The 19658-nt window shown below is 41.3% G+C and overlaps 1 protein-coding gene across 5 annotated transcripts in view; it reads right to left on the reverse strand.

The window, feature by feature from the left end:
• The window catches only part of fli1 (Fli-1 proto-oncogene, ETS transcription factor), a 46517-nt gene extending 33956 nt beyond the window's left edge, over positions 1-12561 (reverse strand). For 2 of the 5 annotated variants that reach the window (XM_074680110.1, XM_074680108.1), the window contains exon 1: positions 6366-6518. In XM_074680110.1, the coding sequence (XP_074536211.1) occupies positions 6366-6383 (18 nt within the window). In that variant the 5' untranslated portion in view covers positions 6384-6518. Of the gene's footprint in view, positions 1-5992; positions 6144-6365; positions 6519-10618; positions 10695-12386 lie in introns of those variants that run through there. The other 3 variants (XM_074680107.1, XM_074680106.1, XM_074680111.1) reach the window with 3 other exon arrangements.
• Between the last annotated feature and the right edge of the window lie 7097 nt (positions 12562-19658).

The following is a 19658-nucleotide window of genomic DNA, read 5'->3' on the forward strand; positions in this document are numbered from 1 at the left end:
CCCAACGCTATGCTAACCTGTAGTTCCATATGTAACCAGCAGATAAAAGACTGGAAGAAATCTTCTCATCTCTGCCTAAGTGAGTAAACAGGTCTCTCATTTAGCACAACCCATAAACTTGTCATATCAAATTTTAATTCTCCTGTGTATTTTTGTTTACAGCAATTACGTGCAGTTATTGGTCATATCGCAGTCTGGCATCCTCAGTAGTTTGTGTATACAGCCCACGTAGCAATTGTAGCTTCCTGTTGATGTTAGGACAACTTCAATCAAGCCCAAAGTGGAGTAAGACAGAGTTAGAAGCTCGGGCATTACTGACGGTGTAAGTTCATACATTCAGATATTCTCTCAGTGAGCATCTCTGCGCTCACACAAAACAAGACGACAGGATTTCAGGATTCACAGATTCCTGGTTTCATTCAAACTTTCTGTCTCCTCACTCATCCAAACAGTATTGTCTTGAATCCAAATCTCTGTCAAGCCCTGACGTGACTGTCTTGAGCAGCCAAAGTCTTGACAGAAGCCGAGGGAGGGGGCTTGTTACAGCCAAACTGACCCCTCTGCTGTGGCTCAGCTGGAGCAATGTCACTTTATTAAAGCAAACAAACGCATGAAACTCTGGGCTGGCCAAATTATTACGTGGCTTCAGATATGCTTGTGTAACGTCTTGGGAGTAATGCACTGATTATTCACTTTTTAACATGCAGATGTCACAGTTTACAGTTTGACAGGAAACAGAGCCACGCAGTGTCACCATCCCAGACTGTGCCAGGCGTTTTCATCTGGCACTGAGGAGATACAGCGTGATGATAACTCGATGACAGGGCCTTAGTAGCAATAACACCATCCATCATTCTTTAAAATGTCTTCCAGAAAACAAACACAGAGAAACTATAAGTCAGAAAGTCAAGTGAAGTCACCAGAGTCATATGGTTCTGCTGAGGATTAGGCTCGGGTCTGATGCACATCTGGATCTGATGGCACAGCTTAGACCGAGACGTGTCTAATTCCAGAGGACTGAATTATTTCATTCCAAATGCCACATATCTGCTTGAGGGAGAAAATGCTACTTGATATTCACTGATCAATATTTCCAACACGTAGCTTTTTGCGTTCTCGAAAATGAAAAGCAAAATGAAAAGTGAAATCCTCATGATCCCACTGAACTTCAATATCATTCCATTCTAAGACATTTCATGCGAGTATAAATTTTTCACTATCCGTATACTGATTATGAATGCTGCTTTTTGAAGCACATATTGTCACTATTAGGAGGAGAGGTCCACATTAGCATGTCAGTCTCTAAACATACACTAAGACACATCACTGACTGTGGCACTGCTGAGCTCTCACTACTCAGATTTAATGCTGGATTAAAAAGAATATATTTCTTAACTACAAAACCACAACATGTTTTCTGGTATTACAAGCAGCTGCTGTAAAGTAATTAAAGCCATGTACGATGACTATTATTGTAATTTTAACTTGTACATAAAAAAGGAAACAGATGCTGTGGGATTCTGAGATCTGAGTTCTGAAACTATAAAAAACTAGAGGTGTGATATATATTGATATGGCAGTATATTGCCATACTTTGACATGTGATAAAATATTGGTATTTCAACTCTTAATGTGAATATTTTTGTTTGAATACAAAGTCACATCTTAGGTGAGTTGGAAGTACAATACATCTTCTGCACCTCCACTGTGGTAGATGGCGCCAAAGAGCTACTCCCCTGTTTGTTTCCCATAAACTGTTTAATGAATATTAGCTGTGTCCCATTTCAGGGGCTACAGCCTGTCCCAATATGGAGGCTCCTCCAAATGCGGCTGACGAATCCGTCCTCCGTTTCGGGGGCCGCAAAGGACGGGTTCGGTGAATCCTTCATAGCCTCACATATCCCAAGATTCATTGCGCATGAACACCAAACATGATGCCGAACGGCAAAAGGAGTCTTGTTTAATCCAGATATGAAGGATTTCTGGCAACAACTACGTGATTGTGTTTCTAGGACATAAAAGAATATTTTGTTTTTCTGTGTGAAAATGTGTTGTTTGGGCTCTTTTCAAGTAATAAACTGAGGAAAAACAGTTCTTTATAAGTCTTCTCATTATGTTATAAAAATATTTTCATAAGTGTAAAAAACTTACTAGGTGTTTTTTTTTTTTTTTTTTTTTTTTTTTTTTTTTTTTTTTTCACAGGGAATTCAAAAAAGACATTAAATCATTTCAGCAGCTTGTATTGTATACTTTTTAAAAAAAAATTATCATCCCCCAGCACTTGATCAAATGTTGAAAATGTACGTTGTTGCCTTCCTCTCATGTAAATGGTGGTTCTATACTCTATCAATAAGGATAGAAATAATAACAATAATAATAATAATAATAATGATAATAATAATAATAATAATAATAATGATAATAATAGTAATAATAATAATAATAATAATAATAATAATAATAATAATAATAATAATAATGCAAAGTAATAAAAAGATAGTAGACACATCCTGTTTTAAATGTCAGGTTTTGGTTTACGTGTGTTTAAAAGTAATGTAACCCTGACAGGTGAGGGCGGCGCTGTGTAACGTCGAGGGTGACAAACAGGAAATGCTTCGTAGACCAGACCGTCTCAATTCAGTTCGGCCTTTGCTTTGTTTGGTCTACACAGGCTACAAAGGCCGGGTCCTCCAAAGGCTACGGAGGCTGCAGCCCCTGAATTGAGACACAGCTATAATCTCACAGTATATTCAAAACAATTTATTCCTAAACTTGATGATGTGAGTTTTGATGCCATAAACATCAATGTTTTCTTTTGTTCTTGCGTCAGTTAGTTTATAATCATTCAACATTTAATTTTTACAGTGTAGAAGACTGATAAATAATAATCACAGTCATGTTTTGCTCAGTATTAGATGTTTTATGAGTAACACTGGTTACACCAAGTGACATTTATCAGTTTCACTAACTGACCACGTATTTCACCCAATCATTTTTTTTTTTACATTACTTTAATGTTACAGTATTTTAAGTGACAAACTTGACACACTTAATGTTTTCATGTTCAGTGTTTGTATGAAACACTGTATCTAACTTTCATATTTCAAACACAATTAAGTAGAAAATTTGTTTGCAATCAAATATTTAACTTTAACAATATTGCAATATATCAAAATATTCTGATATCGTTTCATGGCCCAAGTATTGTGATGCGTATCATATCCTGAGGTTCTTGCCAATATTCAACCTTAAAAAAACAAGGATGAATTTTTAGATTTGAGATTTGGATTGTAAACACAGCTACCAAAAACCGAGCTCCTGCTGCCATTACTTGGTTTCATGTTTTCCTTGCATGTTGCTTTACTTCTCTTCAGTCTTATGTGAGTTTACTTAGCATTAGAGACCAACTAGCTACTTGAAGACTAACACAATAAAACAAAGCGTCTAGGCTTGCACTCTGTGTTGTGTATTGTTCTCTCTTTCATGACAAATCAAGTATGACTTATAACAAGTTTCAAATACAAAAAAAGTTTGTTCCCCTGCAATTAACTGCTATGATTCGGGGTGATAGGTGGATGAAAACTGAACCTTTCAAACACATTTAACCATCTCGCCAAAGTTAGATTTTCCAATGATTTCATCAGTGGATCCATCACAGTCTGAGCCCTGGCAGCGTGGCTCTATCTGAGCCCAGCACAGCAGCCAGTCTGCGGATGATAAAGCGTGGAAGAGTGAGTGAATGTCTCATTACAACCTGATAAGAGCGGAGTTCACTATTAGGACTGTTGCACGTTATATTTGCACTGACATATCAGCCTGGACAATTGAACCCATGATTGGCAAGTGGTGGGAGCTCATCAAGATTATAAAGGCTTTTTAAAAATAGGACACACCACAGTGGTGAAAAGACACTGAAAGGATGTCAGACTGGTGCCAGACCAGTGCTTCTGTTTTCTTTCCAGTATCTACAGGGAACACACACACACACACACACACACACACACACACACACACACTGCCAGAAAGAGCAAGCAGTTACACTATTTCTCCTCTCTGTCTCAGAATGGGCACAGGTAATCTCAGTGGCTCTTGTAGGGATCACATCTGAACATCTTGATTCTGATAATCCAAAAAATGAACATCCTGTCTTTTATCAAAACACTTCCAAGATTGGTATCGCTTTTCATTAAGGTTTTGTAATAAGCATTAAGACCTTTGTTAGCAGTTATAAGATACTTATTCGAATTATTATTTGTTAATAAGACTGAATAACTACTTAATAAGTGTTTAAGAAGGTCATTGTAAGGGTTAAGCCCCACAGGTTAGGTTTAGGCATGGGGCCCTGAATGGTTAGGTTTAGGCATGGGGCCCTGAATGGTTAGGTTTAGGCATGGGGCCCTAAATGGTTAGGTTTAGGCATGGGGTCCTGAATGGTTAGGTTTAGGGGAAGGGCTGGGGTAGGGCTCATGAGAGACAAAAGCAGAGGACAAAAAACAAAGAGGGTTAGGGTTATGGTTAGGTTCCATATACCTTATAGATTAATATGTCTTGTAGTAACTATTACATTGACCTTATTAAACACTTATTAAGCAGTTATATAGTCTAATAAACAAATAATGTTTTAAGTATCTTATAAGTACTCACAAAGGTCTTATTAATGCTTATTACAGGACCTTAACATAAAGTGTTACCCTAAGATTTACTTTTTATCTTAAAAACAAACAGTAGTTTGCAAAAGAGTGAGAAGTCATGGGTCAGATGTTCCACTGCAAGCACCATCACAAGCATTGTGTGAGTGTGACACCTGCTGGGAGCCACCTCTGCTCTGTTTACATCAGCACAGCCCATCTCCCCAAATGCGTCACGACGCGTCTGGAGTGGGTCTATGCAAGAGCTTCACATCCAGACTACACGTGTGATTGTTTGACGTTCACACACAGCCATCTAACAGGAGCCACCCAAGGGGGGCATTCCTGCCCTTTGTTTAAGGAGGAAGAGGAAACCTGTCAGGAAAAGATTGTGTAGAACAGGAAGCTCTCATGGCTAGAGAGCCCTTCCTCTCTTTTAGCGAGCATGAATGCAGCTAGCAGCCAGTCATTTATACCCGAGGATTCAATTATGATTACATTAATTGTAACAGCCTCTTGCTTTGTTTCAGACATCCAGGCTGAAATATGGATGTCCCCGCTGCTGCCCAGCCTTCAGCTCTGCTACACCGATACAAGAAAACAAGCTCAGGCCCTGTGAGCGGTAAATGACGGGATTTCAGTGACGATACAGCCTGAGATTCTTGTCTGGCCAACGTTTACACTCTTCCAAAACTCACACCACACCCAGCCGCCGCAAAGCCGCTACTTTAAATTTCCAGCTGAAAACAAGTCACATCACTTTTCAGCAACATGAGAGTAAATGCAGATGCTGCAGTCCTCCGAGCCCCCCTTGCTTGTGAAGTGGAGGACACAGGCTGAAGCATCGCAGAGCGAACTTAATCGGGACTTGCCATTCAACATCTGGTGACCGCAGCCATAATGCATCTGGAATTTGACTGTCGGGGGCCAGTAGTCAGTGTTCGAGCACAAGCAGAGCTCTCGACTACCAGCATACCATTTCAAAATAGTTGTGTAACTATACGAGGAGCAAGCCAGGGTATCATTGTGAAGACCTGCGGTTTTTAAGTTTTGCAAACTGAGCAGTTACCCTGTGAAGTTACCAAATGACAGCTTTCATTTCACTTCAACAAAACTGTGAGTGCAGCGGAGGAAGAGACAACCAGCAGCAACAAGGACACTGCGATGATTTATCTACCAAACACTAAACTATCATAGTTTTTTGACCCATGACAGGATCTTCTGCCCGAGCCGGGCGACGTGCCACACCGCCGTTGCGCAGCTCTACACATCGTATCCAGCGGTACATCCAGTCATGGCTATTGCTCAATCCCCGCTGACCAGACTGAAATAAATCTTTAAACTCGAGGAGAAGTTATACTCACATGAAAGAAAGCCTACAACGTGTTCCCTGAACACACAGACACTCATTTTCATCCTTCCAGACGTGCGTAATTGTGCGCTTGGTCCCCAAATCCAAAGCGTGGTTCTGATCTAAATCAACACCGTAGCGTTTCCTCATAACCAGCCAGAAATTAAAAAAAGAAGAGTCGATACTTTCACAGGATGACAGAAAATAAAGGAACTTGATTACCGCGATTAGACTGAGAGAAAAAAGCCGCTCATCGTCGTTGGCTCGGAGGTCCCAGCTCACAGACCAGCACACAGGGGCATTTCAACCCATTGCTTAAAAAAAGGAGGCGCAACTCCGAAAAAGCAGTCTCCCACAAACTCATACACCCCGTTCTCCACCCTTACCTTAATAGTTCCGTCCATTTTGCGCAATTTTCAGCGGACCCCGACAATATCCCGAACATGACACGCTCCTGTATTAATTCCAGCCCCCGGTATGTGGCGGAGAGAAAGAGACACTTTTGACTTTTTTCTCTCCCTCTAAATTTGGGAAGTGAAGTCACCACTGTTGAGAAGGTTGAGGAAGCTGTGTGTCACCGAAAGCCCTGCCTTCAAAAAAGCAGGATACTGTCCCAGAGAGATAAGCAGGGAAAACAATTGAGTGTTCACTCCGCTGTTATGTTTTTCTGCTCGGAAACATTTACAGGATGACTGCCTGCGTTGTGCACAGCCATTGCTGTGTGTAGCCTCTTGTAAAAAGGGCTGTGTGTTGTTTGCTTCCCAGTAATGTCACAGATAGTGTGTACGCGTTTATTATTTATCCGACTTACGGAGTATTTCTGCGCACATTCAGCGGAGGCTTTAGGGAGTGCGTTTAACTTTCGCAGGTTATTTGATCTGGTGTTGTAGGACTATTTCGGTTCACGCCTACACTTCAGACTTGCATCTGGCCATGCCTCCAGCCTTCTGTAAATCAGCCCATTCTCTGTTTTATACTGTATTTCACAGTGAAAGTGATACATTAAATAGACTTTATCTCCGATTTCGGGCAGATGTTTCTCAGACAAGCTGCCGAAGGAGCTCTAAATCAAGACAGGAGAGAAACCTGAACACCTTCAAGAGTTGTAGCAACCTTGTCTCCTCTTTCCCCTCCTTTCAGCTCTCTGGGAAGCTTCTGTGAAGTTTTCCTGAGACACCATTAATAAAATCCAAGCATTCAACTCCTAACCGCACTACAGTCTGCGGGTCTGTGCTACACGTGTGAGTCTGCTGTTCAGCACAGGACTTGAATAAACTTCAGCCTGCATCAGCAAGAACGCACCTACAACGGAGGCAGTGTGGATTGTTATTAATTGGAGCATATTTTTAAGTTATCTATTGATATTTAATGGTTCCTCGCCAGTCTCCTGCTCTGAAGGAGAAAAATAACCCCCTCCCCCAGGTATTTTCTCCCTCTCGTCTGCCCTATGAAATTGCCCTCATCAATTCAAGCATAATTTTGGAGCAGATGTGAGACATGGAGCCGGGTATGAACGTGACCAGAGCAAAAACACTGCAAGAAGAGTCTGGTTATTTTTCCACAGACCTGCTGTCACATTCACCCTTTCAGAATCTTTTTTTTTTTCTTTACATTTGTGGAAACACATTTGTCTCACATATACAGCTCAAAAACAGAAAGTAAGATTAAAAGTGTTAAAAAAAAACTTAACTTTTTTTTTTTTTTTTTTTTGTAACAAGAGAAAAACTTTCCCCTCAATCTTCCGTCCACTAACACAACAAACAGTTGAAGAAATAAATAAACAGCCAAAACAACTTTATTCGGATGAAAGTGAACGCATCACACTCTCAGTGTGTAGTGGTGAAAATGATGCTGGTGAACACTTTTTGCAGTGTAGGGCTCCTGCCTTGGGGAGCTGCTTCTGAGTGGCCAAGCAGAGAGCGCGCCGCCGCAGCGACTGACAGCAGGGCCGGCCTGTCTGCTCTCGACTTGGGGGTCTGGTGGTGGGGCTGAGGGCCCCCACCCTTGGGACCACCACATCTGGATCCCGCTAAGGGTCAAGGCTTCTCCTGCCTGAGGCCAGTTTAGACTCGTGTAATTAAGGGAGACACCTTGTTTAACTCTTTGCTGACTGGTTTGGTTTCTGTATTATTATTTTTTTCTTCCTTTACCAAAAAAAAAAAAAAAAAAATACTTATTTTATTTTGCTTTGTTTTTCTATGCAGTCTGGACTCTCTTGGGGTTTCCCCCAGCCGTTGGATTATGGGAAGGTTTATCATAAGAGGGAGCTGCATCAGATGAGCAAACTTTTTGACACCAGATAGAAATATTTTCCCTAAAAAATACTTTTTCTTTCAGTTTTCCCTGAAATGTGCATCCAAAGGGCTGTTTTTCAATTCAAACAGAGAAATGTTATTTTCTTGTCTGCTTTATACAGTCTGCAAGTAGTTGAAGTCATCTAACAGATCAGACTTAAGTGTGTCAAAATGACCAATCAGCGATGCAATGTGAGTCAAAACAACTCTCAGAAACCTGATTGTCTAATTGAACTTTACTCATGCACTCTGAGTCCTCCCTCTCCTCATCCAAATACCTGACACCCCTACCACAGTAATCTGGAAGATGACTGGGGGTCCAGACCCAAGCCCATAATGGATACAGCGGTAACAAACATTTTGGAAGGCCAATAAACAGATACAAGTTGGTTTACACAGGGAACCACAGAACATCTGGCTCAACGCTGGGACTAGACAGCCAGACATTTCTCCCTTACACCACCAGCGAGTGGCTCCTCTTTCTCTCCACTGCACGGGGCAACCAGCCAGAGGTGGGCGGACACTATGCAGACTTTAAGTTAAGCAGTGCTTCAATTGTTTGGCTCATCTTTTCCTCTCCAGCTTACAGGAAGAAGCGTGAAGATTTGGAGAATGGAGGGTTTTGTAAATGAGGGACAGTGCAAACAGAGGCTTTAATGTGGCTTAGGCCTCAGTGAGGATGAAAAGTTGGAATAAACTTATTGAAGTTTTCATAAAGAATGTGTACTCAGAGAAGGTGTTTCCTTAAACAAACTGAGCAAACCTAAACAAATGTTTTTATTGTTTTAGTCCAATGTCACTTTTTTTTTTTACAGTGTGCGGGTTTCAGGTATAAGGGGTCCTCAGTCCCGCAGCTCTAAGGTAAGGAGTCACCAGCATAATGACTTTTATGGGAAACTATTTGAGTGTTATTCTGCCCAAGTAATAGTCCCAGTCAGTGCGAGCCTGCGAAGTTTGCTGTTTATTAGACTGCAGACTTCTACTCAGATCATTCCTCCTCCCGGGCTCAGAGGCAGCCCGAGTCAAAATACTGAGGGCAAAACGTGGAGTCTGCAGCACACATAAGCACGAACTGTCTGGCCCCTCGCTCGAGGCCATAATTAATTTGAGATTTATTTTTATTGGAGAGTTCCAGTCTCGCCTGGCCTTAACCAAACAAAACCAAATGCTGGGCCCAGGATTCGCTTGAATGGGGGAATATTTCTTTAAATTCTGTATTGAGGCGTGCCACATTCTGACCAATATCTCCTGAATGTGAGGGATCCAGTGAGGGAGGCACTTGCACGCAAAAACTACACGCAAACTCTGGGCCCGGATAGAGAAGAAAAATAACATTATTGGAGTCAAATCAAACATAAACAATCGAGGCTGCATTTCCAGAGCTGAGGAAAGAATATCTGATCTGCAACTGAGAGATCAGTCCTAAAAAGGAGTTAAAATCCCAAACCTCAACTTCTTGTTTTGTTTTGTCCCACGATGACCTCCTGTCTTTCTAGGACAGACTCATTTAAAAGCACTTTTATTCCCCAAAAAACGCCTTAAGATGTTCACCTTTCTCAAAACAAATCAGGAATTGTTCTGAATCCTGCAACGCGGAGTTTCCCAGCGGTGGCACAAACGCTGAAGCTGGATGAAAAGAGTCCTTATTCAAAGGGGGATAAGTCTTCAAAACACTAACAAGTCTCCCTTAGCAAAATACCTTGATTATGAAGATATTACCAAAGCATGCCTCTGCACAATGGCCCATTTTAATGAGGCACAATCCGAGCAGTCACCCTCGGCAATGTTATGATGGATGTGAGCAAACGCCAAGCAGCCAGCCAAATTAACCGACACAGGCGCGGGCAAAGTGCGCACTGGGCCCGGGATTAAACGGACATTATATGGTCAAAGACGATTATGTATATATTTAAACATATAGATGACTATTTCTTAATGGCTCCAGTGTCTCAGGTATGCAGCAGTGGCAGGTATTGACGCGCCATATGAGGCCATGTATTTGTTATGTGAAAACCAGATGTGCGCTGTTTGCTTTATTTACACTGTCAGGAGTGTGGCGGAGAGAGGAGGAGGAAGACGAGGTGGTGATGTCAAGCTTTATAATGTGGCTTAACACAACTTTTGGACAGAGGACGAAATTTACAGATGACAAACTTTACCAGCACAGGAAGTGAAATTCATTTAAATATTTTTTTGGCCATTTTTGCGTAAACAGAGGATTTTGAAGCTAAGTCTTCAGAAAGATATTGCTGGCCATCACAGCCTGTGTGCGCTAGGATTAAAAAGAGAAGACCCCCACCGTGTCCCTTCAACTTTACCTGGTCGTAGTGACGGTGGAGTCTTACCTTGACGTAAGACGACGTGTCAGGGACAGTCTGAAACATGTCTACTCGACAGACAGGCCCAGGGGTGCTGAGTGTCCTGGGAAGAGAGAACAGAACTGTTTGAACCATCATCATCTTTTTTTGAATTCTTATGATTTAAGAAAAAGTTAGATGAAAAAAATAGTTTTTAATGCTTCGTCTCTTCAGCAAACATCCACTGAGTTCCGCGGGTTGTGTGAACTTCCACGCAGGGCACTCATGGGTTACCACTTCCAGCAAAATAAAGGGAAGTCAAATTTGCTTAATGGCCCCCTGTATGTCTGACTGCACACATAATCCCCTGATTCATTCCGGGAGGACGTTTTTCTCTTTTTTTCCCCCTGCATGGTCAGAGGTATTAGATACGGCTACGTTTTAATTACATCTACTCTACATTAACAACACCAACAGATGGAAATTACACCACTGAACTACTGCTAGCATGGATGAATTACTCCAATAGGAGCTGGGCAGTAAGAAGAAGAAGAGGGCCCCATCCCAACCCCCATCACGTTTTCCCCTCAAGCTTACCACATATTGAAACACTTTTCGCTTTAATAAGTGCAGCTTACAAAGTCTAGGGTGAAAGGGCACTTAGAGGACGGTGTCTTCAGCCCTTCCCTCCGTGTGCAATTATTAGGACTGCAGTGGCACATACCGTCTCAGATGGCTGTTATATGGACTGTGTGATTAAGCACATTGATATGTATAAAGCTCTATATTAGCACCAGGACGCGCTGTTAAAGTTCCCCGTGTCTTCACAGGGCCACTGGGACGCCCTTCTCCTGTTCAGTAGCCTGTTCAGCTCTCTGCCCTGTCAGGATTATGTATATGCTGCGTTTTAGTCCAATTATTGGGGGATGCAGATTAAGGGCCCTGTGATCTCAGGCCAATGCCTGACAGGGTGATTCAACAAAAGGAAGGAACGAAAAATGTATCAATAAAACCACGCAGAGAAAAAATAGCTCTCCACACGACACCAGAGGTTAATGAGACTACACAATTTCTCTTTCTACAGCACAATTTCGCTTTTTGAGGGAATGCTTGTCTCCTGATAGATCAGCAGAGGAAGGGGGCACAGTTTGAATACATTCATGAGACCAATGTTGTCTTCTTCTTTTTTTTGTCCTGTCGACTTCTGCAGGCAAACGCAGGGCTTCGCCTCATAAAGTTCTCCAAATGCATCCAATTTCTGCGCGGTAAAAAGAGCATAGGGTACCGCATCTGCAGCCAATTAGACAGAGGAGGACTGGTGAATAACGGCGTGAACCTCCCTCCGAGACAGCCCCGTGGGCTGGGACCCCTCTAGTGTTACATTTTAAGCATCTTACCTTGCTGTTATCCATCATAAAGGAGCGCAAACTGATTTTCGGCTAATGCGCATTCACTGTTTTTCTTTTCCTTACGCACAGACTTTGGAGAGCCTGCGACTACACAGTATCAATATTTTTTTGACCAAACTCAAAAGCAGCTCATGTTTTGAATAAAGAAACAATATTTTAAAAATATTTAAAGCTGAACGACAAAATCATCAACAACGATATTAGAACAGACGTTCGTTTTCAGAGTCATTCCGGAATCTCCACCTCTTTTTACCGATAGTTTGTGCACCTTCTGATATCAATAACATAAATAAAACGAGAGAAAAATATTCCCTCATTTCATGCATGCACACCTTAGCAGCAAAGTTTGTCAAGCACGACTGCAACGAACGCGAATCAACTTTCTATGAGGCATGATCTCCTCTCACCTGTCGCTTCTGTCGCTCGCTGGCTCTTTTGTTTTTCGATCTGATCCGTCCTCCGCCGATTTTGACTAATTAGTCCCGTCCTGGCAAAAAAGTCTTTTCCCCCAATGCTGATGACAGTGAGTTATTTAGAAAGGGGCTGAAAAGGAGCGCAGGGTGCATGAATGGAAATGTTGCTGCGATGGGAAAGCCGCGACCAATGAGCAGCGAGAGAAAACCTCCCCTCGCCTGCCGTGTGAGGCCACTGAACCATGAAATAAGGGAAAAGCAGAGAGAAAAGGGCGTCATAAATCTGCTTTATAAAGCCCTTTAGTGAAGGTAAATCTCAAAGAGGATATTATCTTTAATTGATCCGAGATTCAAGAATCACAAGTATTGTTTTGTGGGGAGATGAAGACGCAGCACTTCACGTATGAGAGCAGCGGTGAAACTCTGAAACAGCTTGACCAAAAATCATTATATAAAACATTTTTTTCTCTTTGAAAAAAACATTTCTTTTTTTTTTTGTTTCTTGTAAACTTTCCTTTTTGGGATGTTAATGAGTCGTTGAAGCAAGTCCCGGAAGGACTAACAGACAAACGCAGCACTAAATGACATCTTTTTTTTCATCTAGATTTTTTTTCCCAAACTAAAATAAAAAAATCCAGATCAAGCCTTGTGAGAAATTTTTGTGTTAAAAAGAGAATGAATGAATGTTTAAATTTCCAACCTCCCCCCTTTTTTTCGTGGGGAACCCTTTGATATAAACACTGAATCTGATTCGTTTTAATGATCAACCACAAGCAGCACCTTCTGCGTTATTTGTGTTTAGATCCTCTTACATGTCCCCGTCTGTCCTCGTAGTGACAGTTCCCGCAGGAATACACCCACAGCACGAGTTCCTCTGCTGTGGGTTTGTCTTTTCCTGCCCAGTTGACCCCACTCACTTCACTGACTTCATTTCCTTCGCCCTCATCTTCGACCAAGAGTTCCCCCAAAGGATGTGGGGCAATTCACGGTGAGGAAAGTCGCCCAACCGTGGCATTTTATAGCCTCATCAAGGTCGCTATTTCACGCAGGGCAGCCAAAGTGAAAAGGGAGAGGAAACCTGGAACTTTTTTTTTTTGCACTGGATCAAACGTGCTGTCAAAGATGAATCTTATTCAGATCCGTTAAAAACATAATTACGCATACATCTTCATTAGAAAGGCAACCACTTTTCCGCGTCATGTGAGGCAAAGACCTCAATCTGTCTCATGTCATATAGTTTATTTACCACTGAAGATGTAGCTGTCAGTGGAGGGACAGAGAGAAATACAAATAAAATCACACACTCAAATCACGCAAAATGACCACACAAAGCAACCACAGAATATTAAAGTCTTCAATTTTTCAATCTCTCTTGGACTTTTATTTTTCTGCCGTGCTGGGGTCATCTGGTAAAAAGGTCGCCTTTCATCACCGAGCAGACCATCTGTTTGTTGCACCGTTTCCTAATGCAATGATTAAAAACAACAACATCGATAATAGTGTTCCCAGCACGAAACAATGGACGGAAATCCCAACATCCGTTTGACTGAAAAAATGGCATTCATGTGCCTGCTGTGTTGGCTTCCTCAGGATACAGTAGAAGAAGTTTTCTAACACATTCGAACAGAAACTAATTTCTGGAAAACAGGGGAAAATAACAGAGTTAGAGGATATGCTTTACTAGTTTTGTAAATGATAATAAGATGATTTTAGCAACACTGAGGATTGAGCATGATTCAACCTGTTAGGAAAAAAAGTTGTCTCTTTGCAAAACAAAAACGCTTTAGCTGGAAAACTTTGAAACTATTATGAAACAATCACATTAAAAGTTACAACCTATTTAATTAGATAGCAGATAATTTGAGCAAACAGAGAGGCAGGTGGGAAAGGGATCAGTACCATGGTATGATGGCTTTAAACTGAAAATCTTCAATATATTATTGACCTTTTGTTCACCCCAGAAATGAATACACTGTAACAAATTAGTATACATTTAGGGCAAATAACAAGGGTAAAAGCCTTTTATGTTTAAACACAGCACTGTAAAAAAAAAAAAAAAAAAATCCCTTTACAAAGTATTTTTTTGATGGTGTTTCCTATCCATGAGTGAGAAGGGAACACAGTGGATATGAGACTCTGCTGTATAGTGAGCTGTTACGCTGAGGCCGCGCAGGCTGTCTGTGCTCTACATGGCGTGGACAGACTGTCTGTGCTCCACATGGCATGGACAGACTATCTGTGCTCCCCATAGAGTGAACAGACTGTTTGTGCTGCACATGGCGTGGACATAGTGTCTGTGCTCCAAATGGCACAGACAGAATGTGCTCTACATGGCATGGATAGGCTGTCTGTGCTCCACACGGCATGGACAGGCTGTCTGTGCTCCACATGGCACAGACAGACTGTGCTCCATGTGGCGTGGACAGACTGTCTGTGCTCCACTTGGCACAGACCTACTGTGCTCCACATGGCACAGACCGTGTACCTGTTGGTTTTTACAGTGTGTTGGTCAATTTTGAAATAGAGTGAATGAAAAACTGATTTTTTTTCTTTCTTTCTTTTTTTTTTTTAAAGATAACTTTGAAACACCACTTCTGAGACAGTCTGCACATGCTGCAGAGCACAGGCAGCCTGAGCCAAAGTACAGCAGGGTCTTATATCCACTGTTTTTCCTCCTTTTTTCCTCCTCATGCACGGTTACAAAACACCATCACAACAAAACACTTTACTGTAAAATACTGGCAGCAAAGTTGCCTGTACTTCACCTTTTTTTTACATTTATATACAGTAATCAAATATACAGTATTATACTGTAAAAATAAACTACAGCACATGCACTGTAAAATAACTGGAAATTCACAGCCTTTTCTGCTGCCAGTATTTTACAATGAATGTTTTTCAAGTGTACATTTCAAACTCCAAATTGCACTTGTTAATAAAAAATGATTGGTTTTCTTTCTTGTTTCTTGCACCATTCATAACGCCTCGTTCTTGCCATTAGATTCTCAGTGAATGGTGATCACACCTCTGGTCGATGGCTTTAAGTCTTATGTGCTTCTTTAATTTATAAAAATAATCAAACATGCTTTTTTGAAATTATTAAATACACTTAAAGACTCTTCTATACTTTTTGTAGTAAATCTGAAACAACTGCAGTACGGCTGAACAATCTGCCATCCACATATTCCACAGCTCTGTGCCAGTCTGTCCTCGCTGGTATGTTAACATTTCAGAGGTCCTTCTCTTGGGATTCCACTAAAAACACTTGTATTGGAGATGATGTGGGCAACCTACAGACATCTGTGATTACATCTCTTAGAGTAAATGAAGCTCCTTACTCTGAACTGTAATGACTTATTTATTTAGTTGAAGGGGCTACCCAGAGATGATCTGGAGATGGAAATCGGTCCCATTCCAGGCCTTTTCTTTCACTCCTCGGGGAGAGGGGAAAATGGCAGTGTGGCACCAGGGAAGGCAGGGAGGAATATCAAATCTTTTCACGCAAGCTTCACAGGCAGTCATGGGCCAGACGTGGAGCAGCGTGAGAGAACAGGGCTCATGTTCAAAAGGAGGGAAGCTTTCTGTCTCTACTTTTTAAAAATGAGTGTTAGATTACAGTTTGAAAGATATGCAAAAACCTCACAAACAGATTCAACGTATTGCCTAACAGATATTGTGCTTGACTGTAATGATGCTAAGGGGAGGCTGTAACCCTGTTTACACTTCTGAATCAAAAAGTGTGGATCAAAATGAGGCAAAATCGTATTTGGATGCCAGAAAAAACATTGTTTAAGAGTAAAAAAAAACTTTATCATTCTATGAAACTCACCATAACTTAGAGCAGGAAACAATAACATCTAAAGTTTATCAAAACTCTTATGCTGCATATCCAGTGAAGCCAGCTCCCACAGAGCGCAGACAGCAGCCCTCTCGTGTGTGCAGTGATAATTAGCCAGGGGAAGTATTAAATTAAAGCAAGGCATTCATTTTATGAGGCAAGCATTTATGAAGGTAATAGCATCCCTATAAATTAACGACCTCCCAATGCCTCCTGATGTGTCGCCACTCACCAGGTCTGCAGCGAAACGCTGATGCGTCCACTATGTGACCTCAGCTGTTCAGTCTTGGTATTCTTGCCCCCGGGGTTATGCTGAGACGAGAGCTTCAGAGGGTGGATGTTTGTGCAGGACATATGGTGTCGAGACCAAATGCATGTTGTCATTACACACAATATGTTTTGGTATGTGCTTAATCAAAAGAGAAGAGAAGAGAAGAGAGTGTATGTGGGGCAAACGTCTGCCGTGTTTCTGAGTGTGCACATAGTATCAGTTTTCAAAAGCACTAAATACAGTGATTTTTTTTTTTTCTGAGGGTAAATACATGGATTTCCCAGACCACTTATCTTATGTCAATTCAGCTGCAAGTGTGGACACACCCTGCCTGGAGTCCAGACTGGGCATGGGAAACAAGCAGCTCACTTTACATTTTAAATCAATCCTGTTTGCCAGGAGGGAATCATCCCTACATGAACATATTAGGTTGAAATAAAGCCCCTGAAAATAACTGCTCTCTTGGAAAAAAAGCAGAACAAGTAAGAGCAGGAGGAAAGCAGCACCATTAGAAGGCCTAAATCATCCCCTGGACTATAAATCCACTGACCACTCATCATTCAGCAGCATTTTAAAAAGCCCTTAAAGAAAAACACAGAGTGAAATGAATATGCTGTCACCTCTCATTTGGGTCTGGCCTGCTGGCTCAATAAGAAAAGTGTTGTTCCCTGGAAGGCTGCTGGCCTGAGCTGAGCTCTCAGGTTTAGGGTTTACCCCTGTCCCGCATTCTCAAGGCTTTTACTTTGAGGCCCGCGTCTCTCTTTCCTCCCCCACGTCCCCCCAGACATGTCTGACAGGCTGAACTCGATGTGGGCTGCTCACCAGACTACAAAAATCATTCATCTGTGCCTTCAGACGGTCAAATCTGGATCTAATAAAGGGAGGTTGCCTATTGATCCTATTCATGAGGAAAGCTATGCTGTGTCCGGCCACTAGAGGGCTCCCTGGCTCAAGCTTGGAGGGCCTCACTGAGGACTATGGTGGCATTTTTGTTCAGAATTGGAGACATATTTCAGAAACATTAATCTTCCTGTTTCCCTTTCTTAAAGTGACATCTGATTTATTCAATAAATGTAGAATTTCACATTTTTCATGTATTGAGTAAATTCAATCTATTTCACACAACGTATTATATGCAAATGCAAGCTACAGAGACTGACATCTGCAAGCACAGATGTTTTTCATCTTCTAAATGACCTGAACGATTTTTTTTTTTTTTTAATAATAAAATGTGATGGGATCACTAAAGCCAAAGTCAACAACAACACCTTTCATTCTCCACCTGTGGCCAAAACACAAACACGCAAACATGTGAAACAGGAAAAACACTGCTCCACACTTTCACAGCACCTGCTCGATGAAGACAGGGCATTGTTTTCTTTTAATAATCTAGTGAAGCTAATCAAGCTAGCTCCAAAACAACACAGGAGACATCCTCCAGGACAGGCACCAAAGACTTCTGGAGGAGAAGGAGCTTTAAGGAGAGTGAGTCACAGCTACTTTAAGGGTTGTGTTTATGTGTGGGTGAGGGCACTACCCCAAACGCCTAGGCAAACCACAGCATTCCACGCCAGGTCTTAAAGAGACAGAACGACGCTGTCATCATGCGTATTTGGGGAGTAAAGTGTTAACATATGGTGAGGGCTATTTGAGATGGCTGGTGAGACGCACAGAAGCCGGTAGGTGGCCGTGCCAGCTCTCTGATTGCATTCTGACAGAGGGCCTCATCAGCTTAGACTGTTTCTTTAACCTAATACAAAATCAAAGTAACTAAGGAGAAATTTTTAAAAAACTTAAAATGATGTTTAAAAAAGATTGATCTTATTTACTTCTTTTATTTTCTACAACAGTAAAAGTTTCTGAACCCAAGCAGACATGCTGCCTTGCCTTCATGTCCCACTACAGCTGAGGATGACAGTTCAACAAGTACTGTAACTACACTGTAGCAGTGATAGAGGGCAGAGTTGAGCTGTGAAACAAGTGTGATAGCAGCAGAGTGATATGACAAGAAAAGTGACAGAAACTTTTGTCCCAACTGTTACAGACTTTGTTTTTTCTACACAAAAATAAGTTGAACCATTTGGCCAAATCTGTGAATGTTATGCCCAAATATCACAAGCATGACTCCAATCTGATTAACTTAAAGCACAATACTGTAAGTCTGATTCAGTGTAATCACTTAAATCACAGTGTAACAAATCTCTGAACAAAAACACAATCATCAAGGTGTTTCCAGTGACTCACACAGGTGTAAAAAGATACTGAGTGTTCTGTTTCACTGCATTTGCTAAGCTTTTAGGATCACAATGTGCACATATTTAGGGGAGACTGGGGACAGTTGCAACAAGGGACGGTTGCAACAAGCCTTATTTCTCCAATCAGAAACATGCTAGAGTGATGACACTCACACTGCACATGCTCAGTTAGACCCTCTACCCACCAAGAAGAGAGAGGCCATATTGAGCATCTGGTCCTGCGTCTATCAAGTAAAGTTGTTTTGGAGGTATGAAAGTAGCTTTTTTCATGAGCTGTTTTTTTGTCATACTGCCCTGACCTTATGTATGAATGAATCCAAACCTATCTAGTTTGAATCACTGTTTGTTTACTATCAAATGACATGGTGAGCATGTGTCAGTGTCAATGTGGCGAGCTAGCACATGGCGTTTTGTCATGACTGGTACCATGGGGACAGTTGCAACTGTTGCAACTGTCCCCATGCTATTAGATTAGTCATATTAGAAGAGACCACACAACCATATTTTTTAAGATTTTTAGTTCAAAATAGGCAAAATTAATATATTTTATTGCTTATGATGAACAGAACAGGCAATCATATAGATAAACAAACGCTAATGAAAAAAAGAATAATTTTCCAAATAACTTGTTAAGCAAAAATTAGCAATTAGTTATTGTTGTATGTTGTATGTGTCATATAAACTTGTCATATAGAGAATGTATCATCTAAATAGAGAAATTTTAAAAAAAGAAATTATTCCATTCTTTTTGTCCCAAAATGCAATATTGAGTTTATAGCTTCAGTAACATCTGCACATTGACTCAAGGTAGGCCCATGTTTAAACAAAACAAAACTAATTAAATACCTTAAAGCTGTACAGAAAAGAAAATTGAATTTGAGCCTACTCTGGGTCACAACATT

Source organism: Halichoeres trimaculatus, unplaced genomic scaffold, assembly GCF_033239565.1.
Source record: "Halichoeres trimaculatus isolate MK-OKI-2021-1 unplaced genomic scaffold, fHalTri1.1 fHalTri1_scaffold_9, whole genome shotgun sequence".
Taxonomy (NCBI): Eukaryota; Metazoa; Chordata; class Actinopteri; order Labriformes; family Labridae; genus Halichoeres; species Halichoeres trimaculatus.